Source organism: Pagrus major, chromosome 21 (assembly GCF_040436345.1).
Source record: "Pagrus major chromosome 21, Pma_NU_1.0".
In the NCBI taxonomy this organism is placed as follows: Eukaryota; Metazoa; Chordata; class Actinopteri; order Spariformes; family Sparidae; genus Pagrus; species Pagrus major.
The window spans coordinates 6,690,621-6,712,099 of record NC_133235.1 but is presented as its reverse complement, the minus strand read 5'-3'; the positions used below and the strand labels follow the sequence as shown (position 1 = coordinate 6,712,099).

Sequence of the window (21,479 nt, the reverse complement as noted above, 5' to 3'; positions counted from 1 at the left end):
ATTTTCAGTTTAGCCTTCAGTAGTTATTGCTGGCTATGGTAAAAAGATGTGGTCCTGATTGGTTCACACAGCCTGCCATACAGGTCTCAAAATTGGAAACACTTTTTTTGTGAGATGATTTGGCCTCTCATTGCCATCGACACGATTTATAATGTGGATGGTTACATCAGTAAACATTCTAGCCTTTGAGGCCAATGTTAGCCAGCATACTACTGTTGACAGAAACTTAAAATCTCACTGCCAGTTCTCACTGAAAAATAGAAAACCTGTGATGAACGCATCTCCTGTCTCATCCAGACTCGTTTAACCATCTGCTTTTGTTTTTTTCTCAATGCAATGTTTTACGACAAAAAGCAAGTGCACCACGCTACTCTCCATTTGGTTTTACTTCTGCTTCCCCATGAGATCAGGTGAAGAAAGGAAGAGAGAGAGAGAGAAAGGAAGAAAGAAAGAAAGGATGGATGGACGAACTAAAGAAAGAAAGAAAGAAAGAAAAACCAGATGAAAGAAAGAAAGAAAGAAAGAAAGAAAGAAAGAAAGAAAGAAAGAAAGATATCAACTAACAGCGATGTGGAAAAGAGACAGAAAGTTGGACAGTGATTAGTGATTGGTGGGAAGAGTGTTATTTAGCTGTCTCCCAAACTGAAGAAACCCCTGCCAGACTTGCAACTACTAGACACACACACACACACACACGCGCGCGTGCACACACACACACACACACACACAAACATGCAAAAACCTCAAAGCACCTGCCAAACCATGGAAGAGGAGAAATGCGAGTAATTACATCTCTTTCCAAGCCATTGAAAGAGTAAATACCAAAGAAGAGACATGCATATTCATAGCAGGGCACAGTGGGATTGACTTGGCTGTTGAAAATCATCCAGAGTGAGATTGTGAAGCAGGGAGAAGGGAAGCTTTTGACACAACAAATTGATGATTATTAGACAGACAGGAAGAGACACATGGACCAACAGACAGATTCAGAGAAGCAGCAGGGACACCGCGCCGCATGTCTTCTGAAAGCCGCCTGCTGCTTTCTAACAGATGACGATGCACTTTTAACATCACGCATCGGCTTTTGATTTGGTTTAAAAGGCTTTGCAGTCAGGAAACTTTGGCAGCATAATCAGCGTACCACTGTACTTTTAATACAGCCTAATTTAAATAATGAAAGCAATGCAATTGAAACTATGATGTTACCCCGCTGTTAAAGGGGCAATTTGTAAGATAAAGCCAGAATTTTACTTTAAAACACTGACAAACTGAACTAACATTATCAACTGAGTGTGAAGCAACGTTTATGTCCTGCATTGCAGAAATGAACTGGAAGTATTTGGATGGTTACACATATCGTGTTCTTTAGGCTCTGAGCTTCAGCAACTTCAATCTGAAATAAAACAATAGATCCTGCATTAAAGTGCAAAGTCTCTGCTTTAATTTGAGTAGGTTTTACATCAGTATAGAAAAACGGTGTGGGAGATACAGTCCTTCGAACACATAGTGCCCAAATTGGCAAACGAGCTGGTAAACCAAGCAGCACAAGTCTTGTAGATGAGCGGAACATTTTTTGCACGGCAAAGAAAAAACCCTTAATGATTGCCCAGCAACTGAGGAACGCTCTCCAGGAAGAAGGCAGACATGTTTCATTCTCAACAATCAACAGAAGTCTTCATTTGCAGGACACATTAATCAACCTCTATCCAAATTATGGAAAGAGGAGAGTAGTTTGGAAAAAGGAATAGCTCAAGACCCAAAGCCGCCACTTCCTCTGACAAACATGGCAGTGGTTCTGTTATGGCTGGGACATGTATGGCTGTACTAGCATGTATTCATGATTTCACTGCTGACAGAAGGATGAATGCAGAGGTAAGCAGGAGAGTTCTGTGTGCTCAGTCAAACGATCAAACTCACTGGACAACATTGCATCATTCAGCAGGATTATGATCCTCCTCACACAGTAAACCAAAGAACTTTTGAGGTGAAGAGTTGGACTATACTCGACTGGCCCAGCCGGACTACTAAGTTGACTAAACTGCATTCCAGTTGCTGAAGACCAGACTAAAGACAGACAGACTCCAAAACAAGCCAGGGCTGAAGGAGGCTGCTGTGAAGGCCTGGGAGAACAACACAAGTGAACATACAAAGAGTCTGCTGATGCCTGTGGGTCCACGACTTCAGGCAGTCAGACTGCAAAGAATTTTCAACAAAATTCTAAATATGATGATGTTTGCCATCACAAATTAATACAGATGGTGTCTGTTCACCTCTCTACCATTACCCGAAGAAGACCAGCTGTGGTTGAACTAATTAGATCAGTCAGATCCCCATCAAGTAAAACATAGTAGTGTCAGAGTTCTGCATTGCTGGTCACCTGCTCACTTCAGTCAACCAGCCATTCCCACCTGATCAAGACAATGCCACTCACCTGGTCTCACAGCTTCTCCTGATCACCAGTTAACCCAGTATATATACCCCAGCCTCACAGACACTCATTGCCATTCATGCAAGACTCTCCTGCACTCAACTCTGGACTGATTTCCTGTTGCCGGCCTCTGTTCGCAACAAATTATACAATGTATGTCAGTAAAGAAACAAAATCCTTTTGTGTATGAAAAAAACAGTTCTTAAATTGTACTGTATGCTTTAACTGCTCGAATTACGAGCCACAAGTTTTATATTCCTTATGTTTTTGAGCGTTTGTACAGTATTTGATTCCATAAGCCATGAATCTGTGTATTGGCCCACTGGTGGCATCTTTCAGGAGGTTAGTGCCACCCGTAGTTGTGAAAACTTTTCCAGTATGCCATTTTCACAGCAGACATTTTTGACTTGGCAGAGGAGGAGAAACCACAGGTGTTACTGAAAATGTTAACAAAGACTCTGTTCTATTCAAGTGTGCCATGACAGGGAGCCAGCATGAATAATAACAGGACCCAGAACCAAAGCAGCAAAATGGAATTCAGCCATCATTACTTTTATTATTTACACCAGTACTTTTGCCACTGTGAAATGTCAAATTGGCTGGCTCAAGAGACAAATAAGTGAGGCAGAAATGTCATGAACAGATACCAGTATGAATGTGTTAGATGCCATGATTAATTGTAATGCCATTTAAAAAGTACGATGAGTGGATTTTATTCCTTTTACGGTGCTTACTACAGTCTGCACTGCACTCAGGAAGCGAGCTATGTGCTTAAACAAATTGTTCACCTTTCGTAGCGTTGTGGGTCTGAGCCAACAGAGAGAGCCAACTACATGACTGACCAGTAGTTACCATACAGGCTATTCGGTTTGCTTTCAGATCTTTCTACTTTTCTCAAAAGGAAAAAAAGATGCTTCATTCTGAAAATGTAACTGAAAACATTCGAAATACAGAACATTACAATATTCTATTCAGAGGTGTGATTCGTAACTTAATGTAATATGATCTTTTTTGTTGTCGTTGTGGTTATGACCTGGAATGAGGTAGAAGTATATTGTTATTGTGTTTAAATGATATATATACTATATACTAGACATACTGTGGAAAACTGTGATTGAATATTTGCTTTGCTTTATTTTCTATTTGTCTATGTCTGCGACATTATACCAATGGAAGTACTCACACTCTACTCATTTTTAGACCTTGAGGTCTTTGATGTACTTCAGTTTCTTCCATTCATGAATTGGAAATATATGAGGATGACCACAAATTCTACATGAACCAAATTCTAGATGCATTTTTGCCTCAAGTCATCCTCATTAGCAAATTCCTGTTTGTTTTGGCCACAAATATCTTTGTTTAGTTGTTACATGCAACCATATCAGTCTGAAAACACCAGTGACTTTTTGTGTTTATTCATTTTCCATATTTACAGTCTTACATAACATAATACTAGAATTGGACTCAGTAGAGCTCATACCTCCAACAAGGCCCAACAGTCCCCTCTAGTTCAATCATGATTCTGCTTAGCTATGATACATCTTCGTGGCTGCCAAAAGGGGCAAATCATTTTCAATGGGAAAAACTGAAAAAACAAAACAAAACAGGAATATCAAGTTTCAGTGTTTCTCTCGCATGCATGTCTACAGATTAATTATGCGTTGATCATGAAAACAGTGCTCAACATCCATCATCACCATGACTATTAATTTTGGTATTCTTTTACACATCAAGATTTGGAAAAAGTAGGAAACAACCTGAACATGGCAGTTTGAAACAGCAGGATGTTTATGGTGACTGCACACTGGGTGACAGTTGCTACTGATAGCCCCCAAACCTATGAAAATATACCCCTGGGCAGGCTTCTGAACTTCTGTATATGCAGCCATGTGCCTGCTGCAAGAGCTGCCACTGCAAAATGACACAAGTTGAGCTGTTCTGAGAAGAACAATCTATTGCCCCTGTGATAATACCACCATACAAAAACAACAGAGAGCCATTTGAAAATTGGTTGGGTGATGTTTTATTTTTTTCATGCAAGAGCTCCCCACACAATGGACACAAGTGGCTGATGAGCTGTTGTCTTTGCACATGTCGTCTCTATGGCCTCAACTATGACAAGATATGTTATTAGTGTCAGTATCTCGGTGCAATATTAAATGCCGGGACAAAGGCTGAACTGCACATGAGCATTTTAATAGCCTGTATTCTGATGTAGTTGGGCTTTAATTAGAATTGTCATTCTACTGTCAGACAGTGAATATATGACATTGTTAAAATTAATCTTATATGTTTTACAGTTTTCAACTAAATGTTCCTTTAATGTTAAACAATGTTTTTTTAAGCAGTATTTCCATCCAACAGTTGTGATTCCAAGTTGCCAAGGCTACAATGATTGCTGCTTTTAATGAAATATTATTTTCAGCTCCCTGATGGATTGAAAAGTAATATTTATAATCCTGTAGGAAATGATATGAGTACAACATGCTATGCTAAGAATTTATTTTTGCAATATCCTTTGATGTATCAGGAAACGCCTTCATTTTATGTTCGTAGTCTAAAAATGCTGTTCCACATTCTGAACATTTCTACTTTCAGCCTTGCAAAAATAACCTGTGAAAAAATGTAAAAAAAACAACAGCAACAAAAAAAGCCCACTATATTCTCAAAATGAAGAGATACCTCACCATGTGTTTCTCTTATTTTTTCCAGGATTGCAAGATGTCCTGCCAGAGTTCCTGCGTGGGCGTTTTGTGGAGGCAGCCCTCAGCTATGTGGCATGCAACTCGGAGGGCGAGTTGCTCTGCCGCAACAACGACTGCTGGTGCCGGTGCTCTCCCCGCTTCCCAGAATGCAACTGTCCCTTTGCTGACATCAAGGTCATGGAGGAAAACCTGGAGAAGAGCAAAGAGGCCTGGAGCGGCTTCAACCAAGAGTTCATGGAGTCAGGTACGGACTGGATGCTTCCTATGAAACTTGTTTGGCTGGCCTTGAGATGGAAACTGGCACCATTGAGGTTGTGTTGATTGAGGTTTTAGTGTTTAAAACGGTGGCAAAGACAGTCAATAAAGCTTCAGCCTGAATAAAGTTTCAGTAATGCTGAATTAGGTTTTAGTTTGACTTTTAGGTTGGGCTTTTTAATTACAAACGGCCAGATTTTTAAACCAAGATATGTAAATGTGTCAGACATTCTCAGCAGCCTATTTCAAACCTTTTGTAGCTGAAACATTTTAATCCAATCCAAATGAATGAATCAACATAGCATAACATTGTTAAGCATACTGTACATAGGCATTTACACTATATACATAGTTCTGTCAAGCCTGTTCTCACTCCCACTGCGTCAAATACAGCAGCCTGGTCAGTTTCCTTATGCTTTTATACTTGATGCTGTAATTATCCCTCTAGTGACACTTCTTCTTGTAGCGCCCCTCTAGTGCAGTAGTATAAACGTCTGAGTCAGGGGGTCATCAGGGGAGTTGGATGGCTCATACAGTGGACCTTCCTTCCGTAGACTGGGGTTTCATTGTGTCTTATTTGCCACCAAGACTCAAGTATCACTTACGCTACGTGACATGAGTTATGTCACTTATGCAACTACTGTTATGTAAGTTACATGACTGAACATAGTTATTTTAATCCAAATCATGATCTTTTCTTGAACCTAACCTTGACAATGTTAATAGCAGTCCAGAAGTCATAATATGTCAGCTGTTTGCCAGCAAGCTTTATCTTGCAAGTCTATCCAGATGTTTTATATTGCGTATTAATGCTAACTTGACCACAGAGAACCACGCTAGAGGGCTAGGTGGAGTGTCATAGTCTGAAGCTTAAGGCCACTGGCCAAGCTGCCATATTTGGTAAATTGACATATACAAGATTTATTTTATATATGTACCATATGCCAGGCCACTCGGAGGTTGTGTCTGGGCCGGATGTGGTTCGTCAATTGAATAGGCCTGCTTTAAGTCAACATTTCATCCAGTCATGTACTTTATCAGTTGGCATGACTATTGTGGGCAAATAGATCTCATAATATTTATGTTGATAACTTTCAGGCATAATATGTACATTGATAATGCGATTATATCAAAGCCACTGTGTATAGAATACACTAAATCAACTTTTTTAAGTTAGCTTATTATTTGTACAGTCACCTTATAACATTATCATTTGATCTTGGTCCATATTGTTCATTACAACAGATTTTATTTATCTTTTTCCAGAGAAAATCTAAGAATTCTGTCATCTAGACTCCTCAAACTTAGTGAAAAATCTAAGATCTTGATGGTGCACCATCCCCACATACCTCCTCCAAAGTATAAATACAAAATCAACCATGAGCAGTGTTTAGATTTTAAAATTGTAATTTGCAAGCATCCATCCTGCCTACCTCTCACATCCCCTATTCTCTCGCTCTTTGCCTGTACTGAAAGCTAAGCTCTCAGCTCTGAACACAGTCCTGGCTGTTAGTGAAAGTAAAGTCACAGTCACTGCCAGATGATAAAAAAAAAAAAAAAAAAGACATTTTGGGTCATGCAGGTGAAACGAAATCTGTTTCTGTCCTGTGTCGAAATTAAAACAGTTATGTATATCACCACTGTTCTATGAATTCTGGATGACCACCAGATGTATTATCTGGGCATTAGCAAGGCTGGTTACTGCGGGGGTGTGTGTGCTGCATTTGAATGCAGTGCTGATTTTGTGATGGGGGTGTGTTCAAGCTAAAATGGGATGTTATGGTAGTGGTTACATTTATTCTGATGGCATGAATTTTGTTTGAAGAAGAACAGGATGTTCCCGGTGAAAATAGGTGCTTTTATAGGCTTACTGTTTGCCACATTTTCATTCTTCTTGAGCCTACCTTTTGGATGGTGCAAAAGTACAGACTGTTCAAATCCAACACAGCTCCATTGCGTTCAGTGGCTTATTTCAGCTCCCTTAGGGTGGTCATTTGGACCAGTAAAGGGAAGTTCACACCAAGAACAATTACTATCACAATAACTATTTGTATAAGCATATCTTCAGTGTCCACAACTATAACAATGAAGACAGTGGAGAAAGGTACTGTTGGGATCATCCTCAGTGCGGTTAGATGACAATAGAAACAGTGACAGTCAATCAAAATCCATCTGAATTTACAGGGCCAAGCTTGATTTTGGAGACATTTTCTCCAAATTAATATTGCAGGAGTGCTTATACTATTGGCTTCTAACTGTATCCTACCTATTTTATTAAGCTAATTGATGGCTTTAGGATACGCTTTTTAGATGGTCAACTCTCATAACTCAATGTTGGTTATTTATACAACAGATTCGCCCAGATTCTCTCTTTTTGGTTATATAAATAAAACATTTAGGCTGTAACCTTATATAACATGGCTCAGTTTAAAAAGTACCTCCATTATGACTATTTTGATACAGGCTAAGGTTATACTGACTGTGTTGCAGTGATTTAGAGAGATGAGCTCTGGGCAGCTGGACAGGGACCATGTTGTATAAGATCGTTCTGTTCCAGTTACAGATGTAGCAGGTGGGATGGTGATGATTTATAGCTCCAAGCTGGATGCAGTTTATTCACAATAACACTCTGTTTATGCAGCGTGTGCCTGTGAAGTGTTTTTCTAACCATGTTCATAATCACTTATGATATTAACTGACAGACAGTGTGCAGTCGACAATGATGTGATTTTCTTTATTATATGAAATAATGTTATGTGAGCAACTGTGTTTTACACGGTTTATGTTGTATATGAGGATTCTTTTAGTGCTGTATGGACAAAACTTTGTCTTTATCAGTGTATGTCAATGTCTTTTTTAACATTTTATAGTGATAGTCTTTTTCTCAGATCTCAGAGTGGAGGGACATCGTTTTTTAGGTCCATCACCCAGCTGTTAATATCGTTTATAGTTGCAGACATGCTTTGAAAAGTAAACTCCAAAAGAGAAAGTAACTGAAGTGAATCCAAAATCTTTCTGATTACAACACAAGGTTGTCTTGCAACATTTTAGCGTGCTGTCCAACTTTTGAAGCAAGGCCATGCAGCATTTGCTGAACAGTGGCCACCAGTTCAAATTGAGGGATAAGGGTAAGTGCTGACACATAATGTAGCAGAAGCACAAGTCAAAAAGTAAAAGCACTGTTTACCCTAGGAAAGTTTTTTTTTTGTACGTTTGCAAAGTGCCCCGTCCGGGAGATTTCAATGTGTCTGCTGGCAGCAGAGGGACTCTAAGCAAATAAAGTACATATGAAGTGTGATGAGCCAGTCTTTTAAACTGAGGGCACCAAGTGTAGTGGCGTAACTCACTTCGACACCCTGCCAGCTAAGAAAACTACAATAATACTGCAAACACTGCTAGTTGTGTTTACAGTGATATACTGGAGCGGCAATTTATATGTTTCCCAGGATGGGGGGTCCTGCCCCCCCGTCCCCTCAGGATTTACGCCTATGTGATTTGACAAACAAGCTATTATTATGTGTGACCCCTATCACCCAATGGGTGACCATTTACATCCACTGGGTGTTAGCTAGCGACTAGCTAACTTTCATTTACTGTCTCAATTATTCTCAATTATTCATTCTTAACCATCCTTATTTTTCTAAAATTAATTTGCATTATCAAACAGTGCCAATTAACTTAAATTTAATTACATTTCAGTGATAAAATAACTCTGAGGGAATCCGTCTTTGATTGACAGCTGTCACGTCATGGTGCCTCTTGTGCACAGTAATACCTGGAGCCAGGATGAGGAAAACAAATATGTTCACGTGCAATACCTACTGTCTTTATTTCAATATGGATCAACCAAATGTTGTTCATTTCACAGATTAGTGTTGATTCCCATATTCCCTTCAAATGATTACGTTTGCTATAACGCTACTGTGTGATGCTCATGTGAGGCAGCATTATTCTGCAGGAGAAATTATCCTGACTGTGTTCCGCATGGCTTGATTAAGTGATACCAGTTAACCTACCCAATGCTTGTTGATACAATCGTTGCGCTGACATATTCAGGTAAGCGTTAAATTCCTTCTTTATATGCTTAATGCTTTATCCGTATGTGTGAATTGGTCTGTATATGAAGCGTGAGTAGGGTGAAAAACTATAACTTCAGCTTCCAGAGAGTTAAAAGACAGAGTCCTCTCCTCTCTGTCCCTATGCTTTACACTCTATTACTCGTAGGTGTGTTAATTGACCTACATATGAAGTGTCCACAGCGCAAAATAATCTAACATCTGGGTCAAACCCTAGTTGGGTTAAGATCGAGAAGGAACTTGCCACTCCATTTAATATTGTGGAATTATTATCACAGAAGAAAACGGACAGACAGAGAGAAGAAGGAAACCTAATCTTACAACACTCTCGATGGGCATGGGCAAGAGCACATAAGACCTTGGGGATTTCTCAATATAAACAGGGTTATTCTTCTATATGGAATAACCCTTCAATATGTATAGGGAAAAAGACATGCTCTTGGGGTACATGGTTGGCAAAAGGGATACGTGTTGTTAATGACCTCTATAAGGACCAGTCATTTGTATCATTTCAGGACCTTAAAGAACAATATGGTCTAACAGACAAAGGGGATTTCTGGAAGTATTTACAGTTGAGGAGTAGTGTGAGTTCTACTTTTGGATTAGAATGGACAGAGGCCGGAGAAAATAAGGTTCAAGAATTTCTCAATTGTCGTCATACTCTGCATTCAGCCTCTATGTTTTATAGAAAAATGTCAAATATTCAAACAAAAATGTGTGAAAGCTTGCGATTAATATGGCAAAAGGATCTTGGTGATGAGATCAGCGAAGATGTATGGCAGGATGTGATCTCAAATGTAGGTTGGGCTACAAGGGATGCAAGGAGTAAGTTCATCCATTATAAGATTGTACATAGATACTATTTTACACCACTGAAACTGTTTAAAATGGGATTAACTCAGGACAGTAAATGCTGGAAATGTCATAAGGAGTTGGGGACATTCCTTCATGCTATATGGGACTGTCCTATGGTACTGCCCTTCTGGAAGGTGGTGCTGAAAAACCTTGAAGGATGGCTTAAACAACCTTTACCAGAATCCCCACAATTATGCCTGCTAATGGATAGGGCTCTAATGCCACCAAGCCTTACCAAAGCAGAGGTCCGGGTGACAATGACTGGTCTTGTTGTTGCGGCTCGGCTCATACTACGCAAGTGGAAGAGCCCACATAAACCAGAGCTTGTGGAGTGGTTAAAACTCATGACAGAGACTGCTGCCTTTGAAAAGATGGTTGCTAGGGTTAATAATGTTCCAAATAAAATTAGTCAGATATGGGAAGTCTTTGTGAACTACATAGGGGATGTGCCATAGGGGGGTGTGAGGCATGGTTGGAAGGATAGTTACATTACATTGCATGTAATTGTATTTATTTATGCTTTGAATATGTATGAAGCATGAGGGGTGCCAGGGGTGGGGGCTGCCTTTGAGTTGTGGGATGAGTGTTCTGTTTTCATCAATGTTGTATTTTGTTTTTATTTTTTTTCAGATGTTTTTATTTTCTCTTTTTGTCTGTTTTTCTCCTCGTCCTATCAATCTGTTTCTCCTTTTTTGCTTTCTTGAACAGACTATTGATTTGTGCGATACCTGTAACACTTGAAATGTCTGTAAAGTTATGTTAAAACAAATAAAAATTTGAATGACAAAAAAAAAAAAATCTAACATCAGAGATAAAACGCAGCCCTCTCTCTTTCACTCCTCTCTCTTCACTACTCTTCCTTCTCCTTCTCCTTCTCCTCCTCAACGCTCCTCCTCTTCCCTCCTCTCCTTAGCAACAGCGGTCAAATTTCAGCAGTGGCGCACCGCTATTTGTAGATAGAGGAAACACTGAGAAGAGTCATTAAGTCAACAAACTCTGTCAGCTCTAAATTAATATCTATCTAAAGTTTGCTAACATTTGCCACCAGAAGCCACTGGTTATACCCGATCAAGTAAGGCTGTAGCAGTGTATTGATTTGAGCAATGACTTATTTCACTGTTATCTTAATATTTCCATTTAATTTCAACATTGTTTTTTTTGTACTTCTGGAACTGTAATGATAACTAAATGATTATAACAGCGTCCTCACTAAGTGATTCACTGAGATCTGGACATAGTGACATCACTTGTGATCACACTGGAAAATACATTATCAAACAGGGTTAGCCAAACTTTTTAAGAGGTGACAATTAAGTTGACTGGTAAAATTCTGAACAAAACCTTCATTGCAAACCACCATTAGTTTTAAGAGTGAGTTTCCTGAATCAATTTTGACCCATCATGCTTGCCAGTGCCATAGCACACAGTTTCACTTTTAGCAAACTGTTGTTTTTTTAGGACCCTTGGACTTGATTGTAGCAATGTTTGCATACTCATACTAAAGTTGACCAACCAACCTCTCCAAATGGGCAGCTGCTCAGGGCCCCAAAAATCTTGGGTTCATAGTGAATCACCTGGCTATAGTAATTTGATTAGTTGTAAATTTGTTTGGGCCATAATACCATCAACCAAGCATTTCTACATAATATCGTGGCCCTATAATGTTGAGGGGCCTTTTGTCAAAATACAGATGTTACACTATTATTCCTGTATTTAGCTTATATTGTGGATTGCGTGAATAGAGGCCCAGCAAAAAACTTTTTTTCATGGTTCCGTTCTCAAGATGTCAACTCAAACCATGGCAACCGACAATGAGCTACGTTACATTTGAATATGTAAGCTATGATATTGTTGGCAGTTTTGTTACCAGTCATATAAAGCAGACAGTATTTCTGACGCTGTTCAGGAACCCAGCTGTTGCTTCACTTCTTTCCATCGTGTTATTGTTGGACCAAGGGTTATGCTTTTACTCTTTTGGCCTGCTGACCCTCTGCCGATCATACTCTTGTCTTTGTACTTTGTACTAAAGCTCCAGAGGATGGTGGCTATCGCATTTCGTACAACATGTTTGTTGTGATAACCTACCCTCTTGTTTGTGGTTTGATAGTGGCTGGCAAGCGATGAAATGACACATTGCCCCAGATTGCTATGAATCATGTTTGCGGTGCCTTTGCCCTCAGAACCTCTGTTTACGGCATGTTTCTTGGAACACTATATATGTCTGTTGAGAAATCTAACATTGGTTTTAAAGAGATTGAATATACTTTTTTGTACACTTTCGGACCAATTAAAGATTCTCTCACTATTTGATACTCTCACATGACAAACAACCATTGATTGTATAAAATAGTAGACGGAGACACCGTGACGTCACCCATAGGTTTCTGAAGAGCCAGAATGAAGCTCAAAGTGGGTGGTACTGGCCATGGCCATCTTGGCAGTGCCTGATTCCACCTAACTCCTGGCTAATCAAAAATGGGCAAAGAGGTGGAGCGTGGGTGGAGCCGAAGCTACCAAGCTAGCTAACACAAAGTAGCTTTCTGTATTCACATATAAAGAGAAGGGAACTCAGATGAGTTTGACCGTGGGTATATTTGCCTACAACAGACAGAATACCTTGTACATTAGCCGCGAAATAGTGAGCAACAACTGGCAACGAGGGTGTGTGTTTGTGTTGGATCTGAGCAAAGTTACACTCAACAGATATACTCGTTTCTCTCTGTTATCCTGTAGTGTCTTTTCTTTTGTCTTTTCTTTCTTTCCTCTGTATGTTCATGAAATGAAGTAACATTACATTTCTTCTCCATTCAGCAGTCAAACAAGAGAGTTTCAGTACATGTGGATGGCGACACCTCTGTGGCTCATTATGATGTTATTTTAATCCAAAAAGTTTATAAAAATACAAACTCTGTCCTCTTTTTTTTTTTTTTTTTATTAATCCAAAACACCAGCTCCCTCCATTTCATACTTTTAGTCAAACTAACCACACAGAAAGACATATTATCTGTCCGACATTTGAATTAAAAACCTGCAAAAGGCATCAACACCACAAATATAGCCGAGCGATCAAGTTCAGTGACTTCAATTAGCTGAGGTGAAGCTGAGCAGACAGCTCGTGGGTAATTGTCACTCAGAGCGACCCAGCACTAATTATGCGTCCCTTTAATCCTTTATATAACTTAAACGAATGAGCTGAATAAAGTCATCCCTTGTACAGTTGTCATGAAGGGGGAAATTATGTATGGATGCCAGCCTCAAGTGGCCATTGGAGGAACTGCAGTCTTTGGTACTGGTATCGCAATTTCTTCAGTTCTCAGACTGGGAGATTGACGCTTGCAAACAAGTTCAGATCAGAGCAGAATTCAATGTGTCTCTGGGTGTTAATTCCTCCAGAAGTTCTGGCTCTGCACCCAACTCTCTCCTCAAGAGCTGGCTGGCTCTGAGCAGCTGAGCACGAGCTTTGCTCACCCACTCCATCCAGTCAACACCCTTAGCAGCAGAAATGATATATTGTGAGTTAAAGACACCAACACTATCAGCAATAGAAGTATCCAAAGGAATAGTAACTGTAGTATGAGCAGCAGTAGTAATATATATTGTACTAGAAGAAGAGGGATGGGAAAGAATAACAAGTTGAAGTAAGACCATGGTTAAGTGGTGAAAGCTATAATTAGAAGAATAAGTCATTTGAATTTATGCAGACATAGTGTTAAGGCCTTTTCCCCTTCCTGTAAAATTAAGAGGATAACTTCAGAGCAGTGTGAGTCATTTCTACTGAGCTAAGCTGTCTGAGGAAAAGTCGATAATTAAAGAAAATTTAAATGAGAATCCAATATTGTCTCAACTTATTCATTCTCTAAAAACACAAAACTTCTGCCTTATATCATGGAATTTCACTCGTTATCTGTTTCCAGCTTACTTTTTGCATTACTAGGCATTATATGGTATGTGTGAAGTTTAGAGCCAGTAGTGTGAAAGTTGTGTCTCACCAATGACCAGTGACACAATGACGGAGGCCCCATCAGGTGTGCAGTCTCGCTCTTGTTAAATCGATTTCCACCAAGCCAGGCGGCTTTATCGAAACTATTCATCACAGAGAGCGAGACACAGGTGTGTGATGTAATGGTGGCAATGATGCAGAACAATTCAGGCGTCACTTCCTAAATTGGCTGAAGCTTTGTCTGTCTTTCTTTCTTTCTTTCTTTCTTTTTTTTGCTTCATCTCAACACATCAGTAGCTCACTTCTTAATGACTTGGAGGGTGTAAGCAGGATTTAATTGGAGACAGGTTTCTGGCAGCTTTTCTTAAACTTTGTGAGTGTGTTGTGTTTCCCTGCAGAGTTTCATGTGATTGTGTGTGCGATGCCATTTACGTGGAAATTGCTTAGTAAGTGACATTAAAAAGGTAAATAGCATTTCTGCGCATCCACTTAGCCTCTCTGGCGGCACCTGACTTTGCGAAGTTGCTTTTTTGCCGCATATTAAATCTTTATAAAGATGCACTGACAGAGTATTGAAAAGAGAGGAGGAGGACGTGTAATTGCCAGGCTTTTCTTGTTCCGCTGACGTTATGGTTTTTGTCAGGAGCTTGACTTTGTGCTGTTTGTCATCAAAAATGAGGCCTTTAGTACTTTTAGAGGCTTGTGTGTTTGAGTAAAGAGCTAAAAATATTAGGGAAGGCTCCTCGGTTCGTCACACACACACACACACACACACACACACAAGGACAGACAGTGCAGACAAGCAAATACTGTACACCCACAGGCATGTATCCAGGGGATCATCAAAGTTTTATCTAATTTTAGGGAACACACACGATCCACTTAGACATTCACACACTTAACCCAACTCACACAAGGCAAGTCGAGATGAAAAATGAATACAGAGAGATGAGGAGGGTAATCTACATAGCAAATATTGTTTGACTCTCAGAGCCCCCGCTCTCTCTTACTTACTATCTCTTTCTGTCTTTTGCATCTTCTCTCTTTCATACACACACACATACACACACACGCTCAAAGTAGTTTTTGGCTTCTGGGGGTGCCTAGGAAGTTGGTCTGAATCTCGTCTGCTGGGATGGGCTGATAAATTTATTGTGGCGAGTGGAAAACAACTGCAAGGATTGTGTTAGAGAGAGATTGTTCACGTGTGTGTCGGGCAGAAGTAAGGAGGACAAGGAAGAGACTAAATCAGTCTCTGTCTCTGTGAGAGTAAAGAGGAGAATAACCCTAACCCTCAAACCTAAGCTACTCCCGCAAGTAAAGACCCAAAGGTAGCTTGATGGCTAGCTACTCACGCTTCTTTTTTTTTGATAGGTCTCATGTACGGTTTGAGCAGGTTCTGGGAAGGTGTGAATAAGTTTTGTATGGAACATCACACCTTTGGTTTTGTGAAATTGGAAAACACAGCCAGCTTCAAGGCTTAGCACTAGATTACCTAATACCTGGCTCTACTCAGTGTGTGCTTAAGATTGCAGTGCCACATTCCTGATACAGAGCACTCCAATTTGTTTCCTCTGTTACAGATTTAAAATGCAAGACCATTTAAAAAGTTCTTTGTGAGTGCTTTACCTTCTCAGCTGAGGTACAGCTCAGAAGGTAAGATTTGCAAATTAGCACTCAACAAGTGCTAACTGCAAGATTTGTTTTCATGTTAAAGAGGAGTTTTAACATACTGTACTAGGTTTTACTTAATACAGTTGTTCCTAACATTATATACATTATGTCACAACTTATCTAGTGTCAGATGGAGCCTGTCCTCATCAAAAGACAAAACAAAACAAAACAACCATATGGGTTAAAAATGAGATACAGTACAAGTAGCTTAATTTGACCCACATTTATGTTTGTTGTTAAGCGGCAACCTCTAGTGACCATAGTAATTATTACGGCTGTAGAGGAGGATGTGAGATTATTTAGAGTGAAAAGTCCATATAGGGAGGAGATCAGGGATGGATGGCCAGGTTTAACTAGCACATGACTGACTTTCATTCAGGAGACCGCTGTTTGAGTCTGTAAGCAGAAGTTGATGGTGAGTTTTTAACCCAAACAATGATTTTCTAAACCTCACCAAGTATTTTTCGTGCCTAAACCTAACCAAACTAAGAGCCTACGATGAAAGTCTGGTGCATAAGTTGCTGTTACGCTGCAATGGTCATGTTTTAAGAATGGTGATATGTGTCTTTTGGGAGACTCTGACAATTGACCTGTTCAGTCTAATGAATGAGGATGTATAGGTTAGATGTCAGTGCTTCTCACAGGCTCTTGCACATACTAACATAAAATAGTTTTTCAATGTATTTTCCTTTAGTCTATATTTTTCTTTCTTTTCTTTCATCTGTCTTTCACCAAATATCATTGAAAGACCACATCTAACGATGCATTAGTCAGTCTTTCAGTGTTCTTACACTTCACACAAATTACATCCAAGTCCATGCAATTCAACTGGGATGACATTTTTGCAAATTTTTAATGTTGCTCATTGTGATGTCATTTCTTGGAGTATCTTGCTTCATACTCTGCACTCCTAAGATAAAAAGTTATGCAAGTCAACAAGGAAATGATTGGATGACCTTATTTCAGGCGTATTATACTGTGTACATAACATTTTTTTTGTTGTATTCAACAAATATAACAAAAAATGCTCCTAAAAGCATTTCCTGCCCTAGCTGTTAATGTAAGACAAACAGAGGTAAAATCAATTTATTGGGGACTATTTTTCAGCTGCTGATTAGTACATTTGGTGCTCTCGTAAGTATTTACACCAGCAGCTCAGAGTATGTGGAATTGACTCCACATAAATTACAGAGCCCATGTTATTGTCATGAAAAGATCAAAACAAATTTAACTTACTTTCAAGTCAATAACTAGTAAGTGAGTCACATTAAATTAGAATAAATGCAAAATGATATGGTATACAATATCTACTTATATTAATACTTACAATATTACTCTAACAGAGAGGCATCACTGTGACAGATTAGCAACATTTCAGTGACCCGTGCTAAATCCTCTCCCTAATTATGGCTTTAGAAGTTAATTAACCAACCTGAGCCATCACAGGTGACACAAAGCTCACTGACTTACAGGATGAAGTGCCAAATTTAAGAGCCAAATTTATAATGGTATTCTGATAGGGATTAGAATTACCATATCAGTAGCATATACCACCCAACAACCAAATCATTAATCTGGATCTTTGGGACATCACCTCGGCTGGAGTGAGGAATGAGAGCTCTCGGCCACCATACGTGTTGCAGAGGGGTGTAACTAAGTAATGAGGTTGCTCATACATGAAACATAAGGCGGAGCTTCTCAGTAATTGAGATTCAATTCCCTGCTCCTAGGGGGGAAAGAAGGCAATGTTAACTTCCCACTGAGAGAAAGACGAGTGAGCAAGGAATTAGACCTTTTTAAAAAGAGAGACTTTGATCTTCTGCTGTGCTCAGTTCATGTTGGTCAAAGGGGAGACCAATATACCAATACATGTAAAGCATTAACTATCAGGACTAGTGTTTTAGTACTCGAGATTGGTCTCTGTCGCAAGACCACTTTTTAATCTCAGTCTTGTCTCGAAACCGGCTGCATCTTTTCTTGGTTTTGTCTTGATCTCAAAGAGGACTCTGGATTTTATTTCAAAACCAGTCAAGACCAAAACTACAGCACTGCATTGGATATTTTTTTTTGATACATTAGGTACTTAATGGTAATGTTTTATTGGAAGACAAGCGTCAACCCTAACCCACAAGAAATTTTTTTCAGCAAGACATTGTGGAGAAGAAATTCAGGAATCGGTTTTGCTGTACCTACTGCATCACAATGCTCAACACTAGTCACACAGTGTTAATTGGATATGCTTTGCAAGCTGAACCATTTTTTTAAAGTCAATGTACAGTGAAGAAGCAGGTTTGTAATGTGACCATTAGGCCAGCTTGTCAGACCATCAGGCAAAGTACAATATCGGATTAAACAAATCATTAAACACCAACCAGCAAAGTTTTTTTTATGACTGCCATTCTCATTGTCAAAGCTAGACTGATTGTCACCATTGCAGGATGCACATACGCTGCAGAGCACAGCTTCTCTAAAAGAGACTTTTTTTGCTTAGTGTTTGCCAGTCAAAGCTCTTCATCAAGAAAAGAGGGACACACTGAACTAATAATAGCCCTGTAATGGCACAAGCATAACAGCGTTTACTGGGAATCATTAAGTCCAATAATTGCTCTGCCTAGTTCCATAGCAGCAAAGGAATATGAAGACATTTTACAAGAAAAAACTGTATTCCTTGTCAAGGCTCCAGTGTATTCCAAACAAAGTCAAATTTGGTTTGTTATCAAAAGCTGTCAAAGAACACTGTAATACAACAACTGAAAGCACCATGAAAGAGGATGGGGCAGAGGTATATTTACAACTGAGCCTGGTGCCCTCTTTAAGATGGTGGCTGCATAACCTCTTACAGAAGAAGCTATCATAAACACTGGAGACTGATATTCAGTCAAAGTTGGTTCCTTTGACCTTAATCCTAACCAAGTCATTTTTGTGTCTAAACTTAACCAAATCTTAAGCATAGTAGTGGAAGATGTAAAATGTCATGCAACTGTTCAGGGTGCTAGGTCAGAAAATGTTCATGTGGGTCTTTTTGGAAGGCAATTTTGTTGGTAAGGCTGGAGGACTGATTTTTGATTTAATCATTCATTCAACCTTTATTTAAATCTTGAAAAATCATTGAGGGCAAGCCCTCATTTTCAATGATGTCGAGAGCACAAATAAAAAAAACAGAATAGGCGCAAAAATGTCATAACAAACAGAAACAACAAATATAATCACAGAGCCAGTAAACCGAATGGGTACATAAAAATAATAACAGATAAGAAGCAACATGACAGAATACAAATAAAACAGAGAAAAAGTGCTGAAAATGATAACAAATTGCAAGCAAATGAACATGACAAAACACATAAAACTGAGGTACATAAAAGATAAATGGCTGATAACCATACAGACAGCACTTACAAAAACATTTACATTCAAATGCTGAGTAGTTTGAAATCATAGTCTTAAACTAACCCAAAGGTATAACTGTATCAAGTTTAAATGTACGTTGTCAAATGTTTCAAGTGTATGGAGGACTGAAACTGACTTTTTCATATAGAATACAATGATGAGTGGAATAACAGTCACCAGTAATGAATCTGAGGGCGGAGTGAAAAACTGAGTCTAGTAGAGTAAGAGTTGAGACAGAGGAATGTCTATAGATAACATCACCATAATCCAGGACAGATAAAAAGACAGCTTCAATGATCCGTTTCCTACAGAACATGGGGAAAGTAGTTCTGTTTCTGTATAAATAACCTTTTTTTTTGCCTTAGCTTGCTAACAAGTGTGTTAATATGAAATTTAAATGTATGTTTCTGATCCTACCAGATACCCAAATATTTGTATTCAGAAACCCTTTCAATACTGTGTCCTGTTAGAGTGGTAACATGCAGACCTTGAGAATATCATGAATTTGTTTTTGTTTGCATTGAGGACTAATTCCAGGTTAAAAAGAGAATCTTGCAGTTTGTCAAAAGCTTGCTGGAGAATTGTAATGGCTTTCTTTGCAGTTTTAGCACAGCAGTATAGGACTGTATCATCAGGACCCAGTATTGAACCTTGCGGAACTCCTTTAGTCAATGGTAAAAACACGGAACGATCATCTCCTACAGTCATACATTGTTGTTTATGAGACAGGTAGTCCTTGAACCAATTACAGGAATTACAATCAAAACCAACATCACTTAACCTCTGTATGAGCAAAGCATGATCAAAGAAGTGTAATTCAATATAATAATAATTCATTTCATGTTTACCAGCATGTCTTTTTGACCTAGTGGTCATTGTCATTCCTAAAGACTGAAATACAAATAAACTTTTATCAAGGGCTTGATTTATTTGCATGATCAATTAAATTCCTGTTCTTTTATACTAGAATTGATTTAGTCCAGCAATTGATTTAAAGGATTGATTCACCTAAAATACAAAAACGTGTCCTGATATTTGGAAAGACGGGCAACGTTTTTACAGTTTCAGAGGAACAACACAGCTGTGTACTTTTCCATAAATATTCCACAAGGGTTCAGAAAGGGGGGAAAAGCAAGCTGTAACAACAAATCTTATTAGAGCTGTGGAATATTAAATTATCCATCTTTGCTCACTATATCTTAGCCTTTCTTACCCTCAGGCGTGCAAAAACTACTATAAGTACTTTTTTAAAATACAAAACTGTGAAATTGAATTTTGCAGTGAACTGTATCGGCTGAAATAAAAATCCATATCATGCCTTCTGTTCAAACCCCACCTCTATTGGTATCTAGTCAGATAATATTCGTTTTATTTGTCAAGATTTTGACATATCTGCTGCTGAATTTTGACTAAAGTGGTTGCATTCACAAAACTGATAGAATTATTAAAGGTAAAAAGGACAGTTTCTGGAAAGAAATATACAGCAATAGTACAACTTTCTAATGTAGTAATAATCCTTACTATGCAATTTTTTTTTTTTCTTTGCCATGTTAACTACAGTGAAATTATGCAGAAACATCGCTGCACTAAGTATTTGATTACGTCCCCCTCGTTGGCTGGTACATTTACATTCAGATCTGTGACAGACAGCACTATTTAACTATTTATCATCGCCATGTTACAACTGGTAGCCATATGTCATTAATGTATCCATAAACCCTCCTCTTAAAGTTAACATTGCTCTCTCTCTCTCTCTGGTTTCCCTGTTCTCCGTGGTTTCTTCACCTTCTCTTCCCTGCATTGTATTGCATCTCTTGTAGTTTTGCGACACAGTACAAATTGTCTAATTGTCTCTCTCCCTCCATTATGTTAATTAAAAAGCATCCCTGCAAGCTAACAGGGATCTGTTTGATACTTGGAACCACCTACAAATAGTCCTGGCATGGATTCCACCGAACGCTATCAGGACCCCCCCTCGCTTTGAATCTCTGCCCATTTCTGCCTTTATTGCTGTCATAAAGCATGCTGTCTCAGGGTGGAGATGTAGCACATGCACTTCCTAGATTTGTCAAAACAACAAAAGAAGGAGGGATTATTTCAGTCCCGGAGATGGATTTCGCCTAGGCTCAAGATTTGGCAATACTTCCTCCACTTCGTTT

The 21,479-nt window shown here is 39.0% G+C and overlaps 1 protein-coding gene across 1 annotated transcript in view; it reads left to right on the top strand.

The window, feature by feature from the left end:
* brinp2 (bone morphogenetic protein/retinoic acid inducible neural-specific 2) overlaps positions 1–21,479 on the top strand; it is a 257,324-nt gene that overhangs the window by 185,152 nt on the left and 50,693 nt on the right. The window contains exon 6 of the mRNA XM_073490443.1: positions 5,141–5,377. Within this exon, the coding sequence (XP_073346544.1) occupies positions 5,141–5,377 (237 nt within the window). The remainder of the gene's footprint in view (positions 1–5,140; positions 5,378–21,479) is intronic.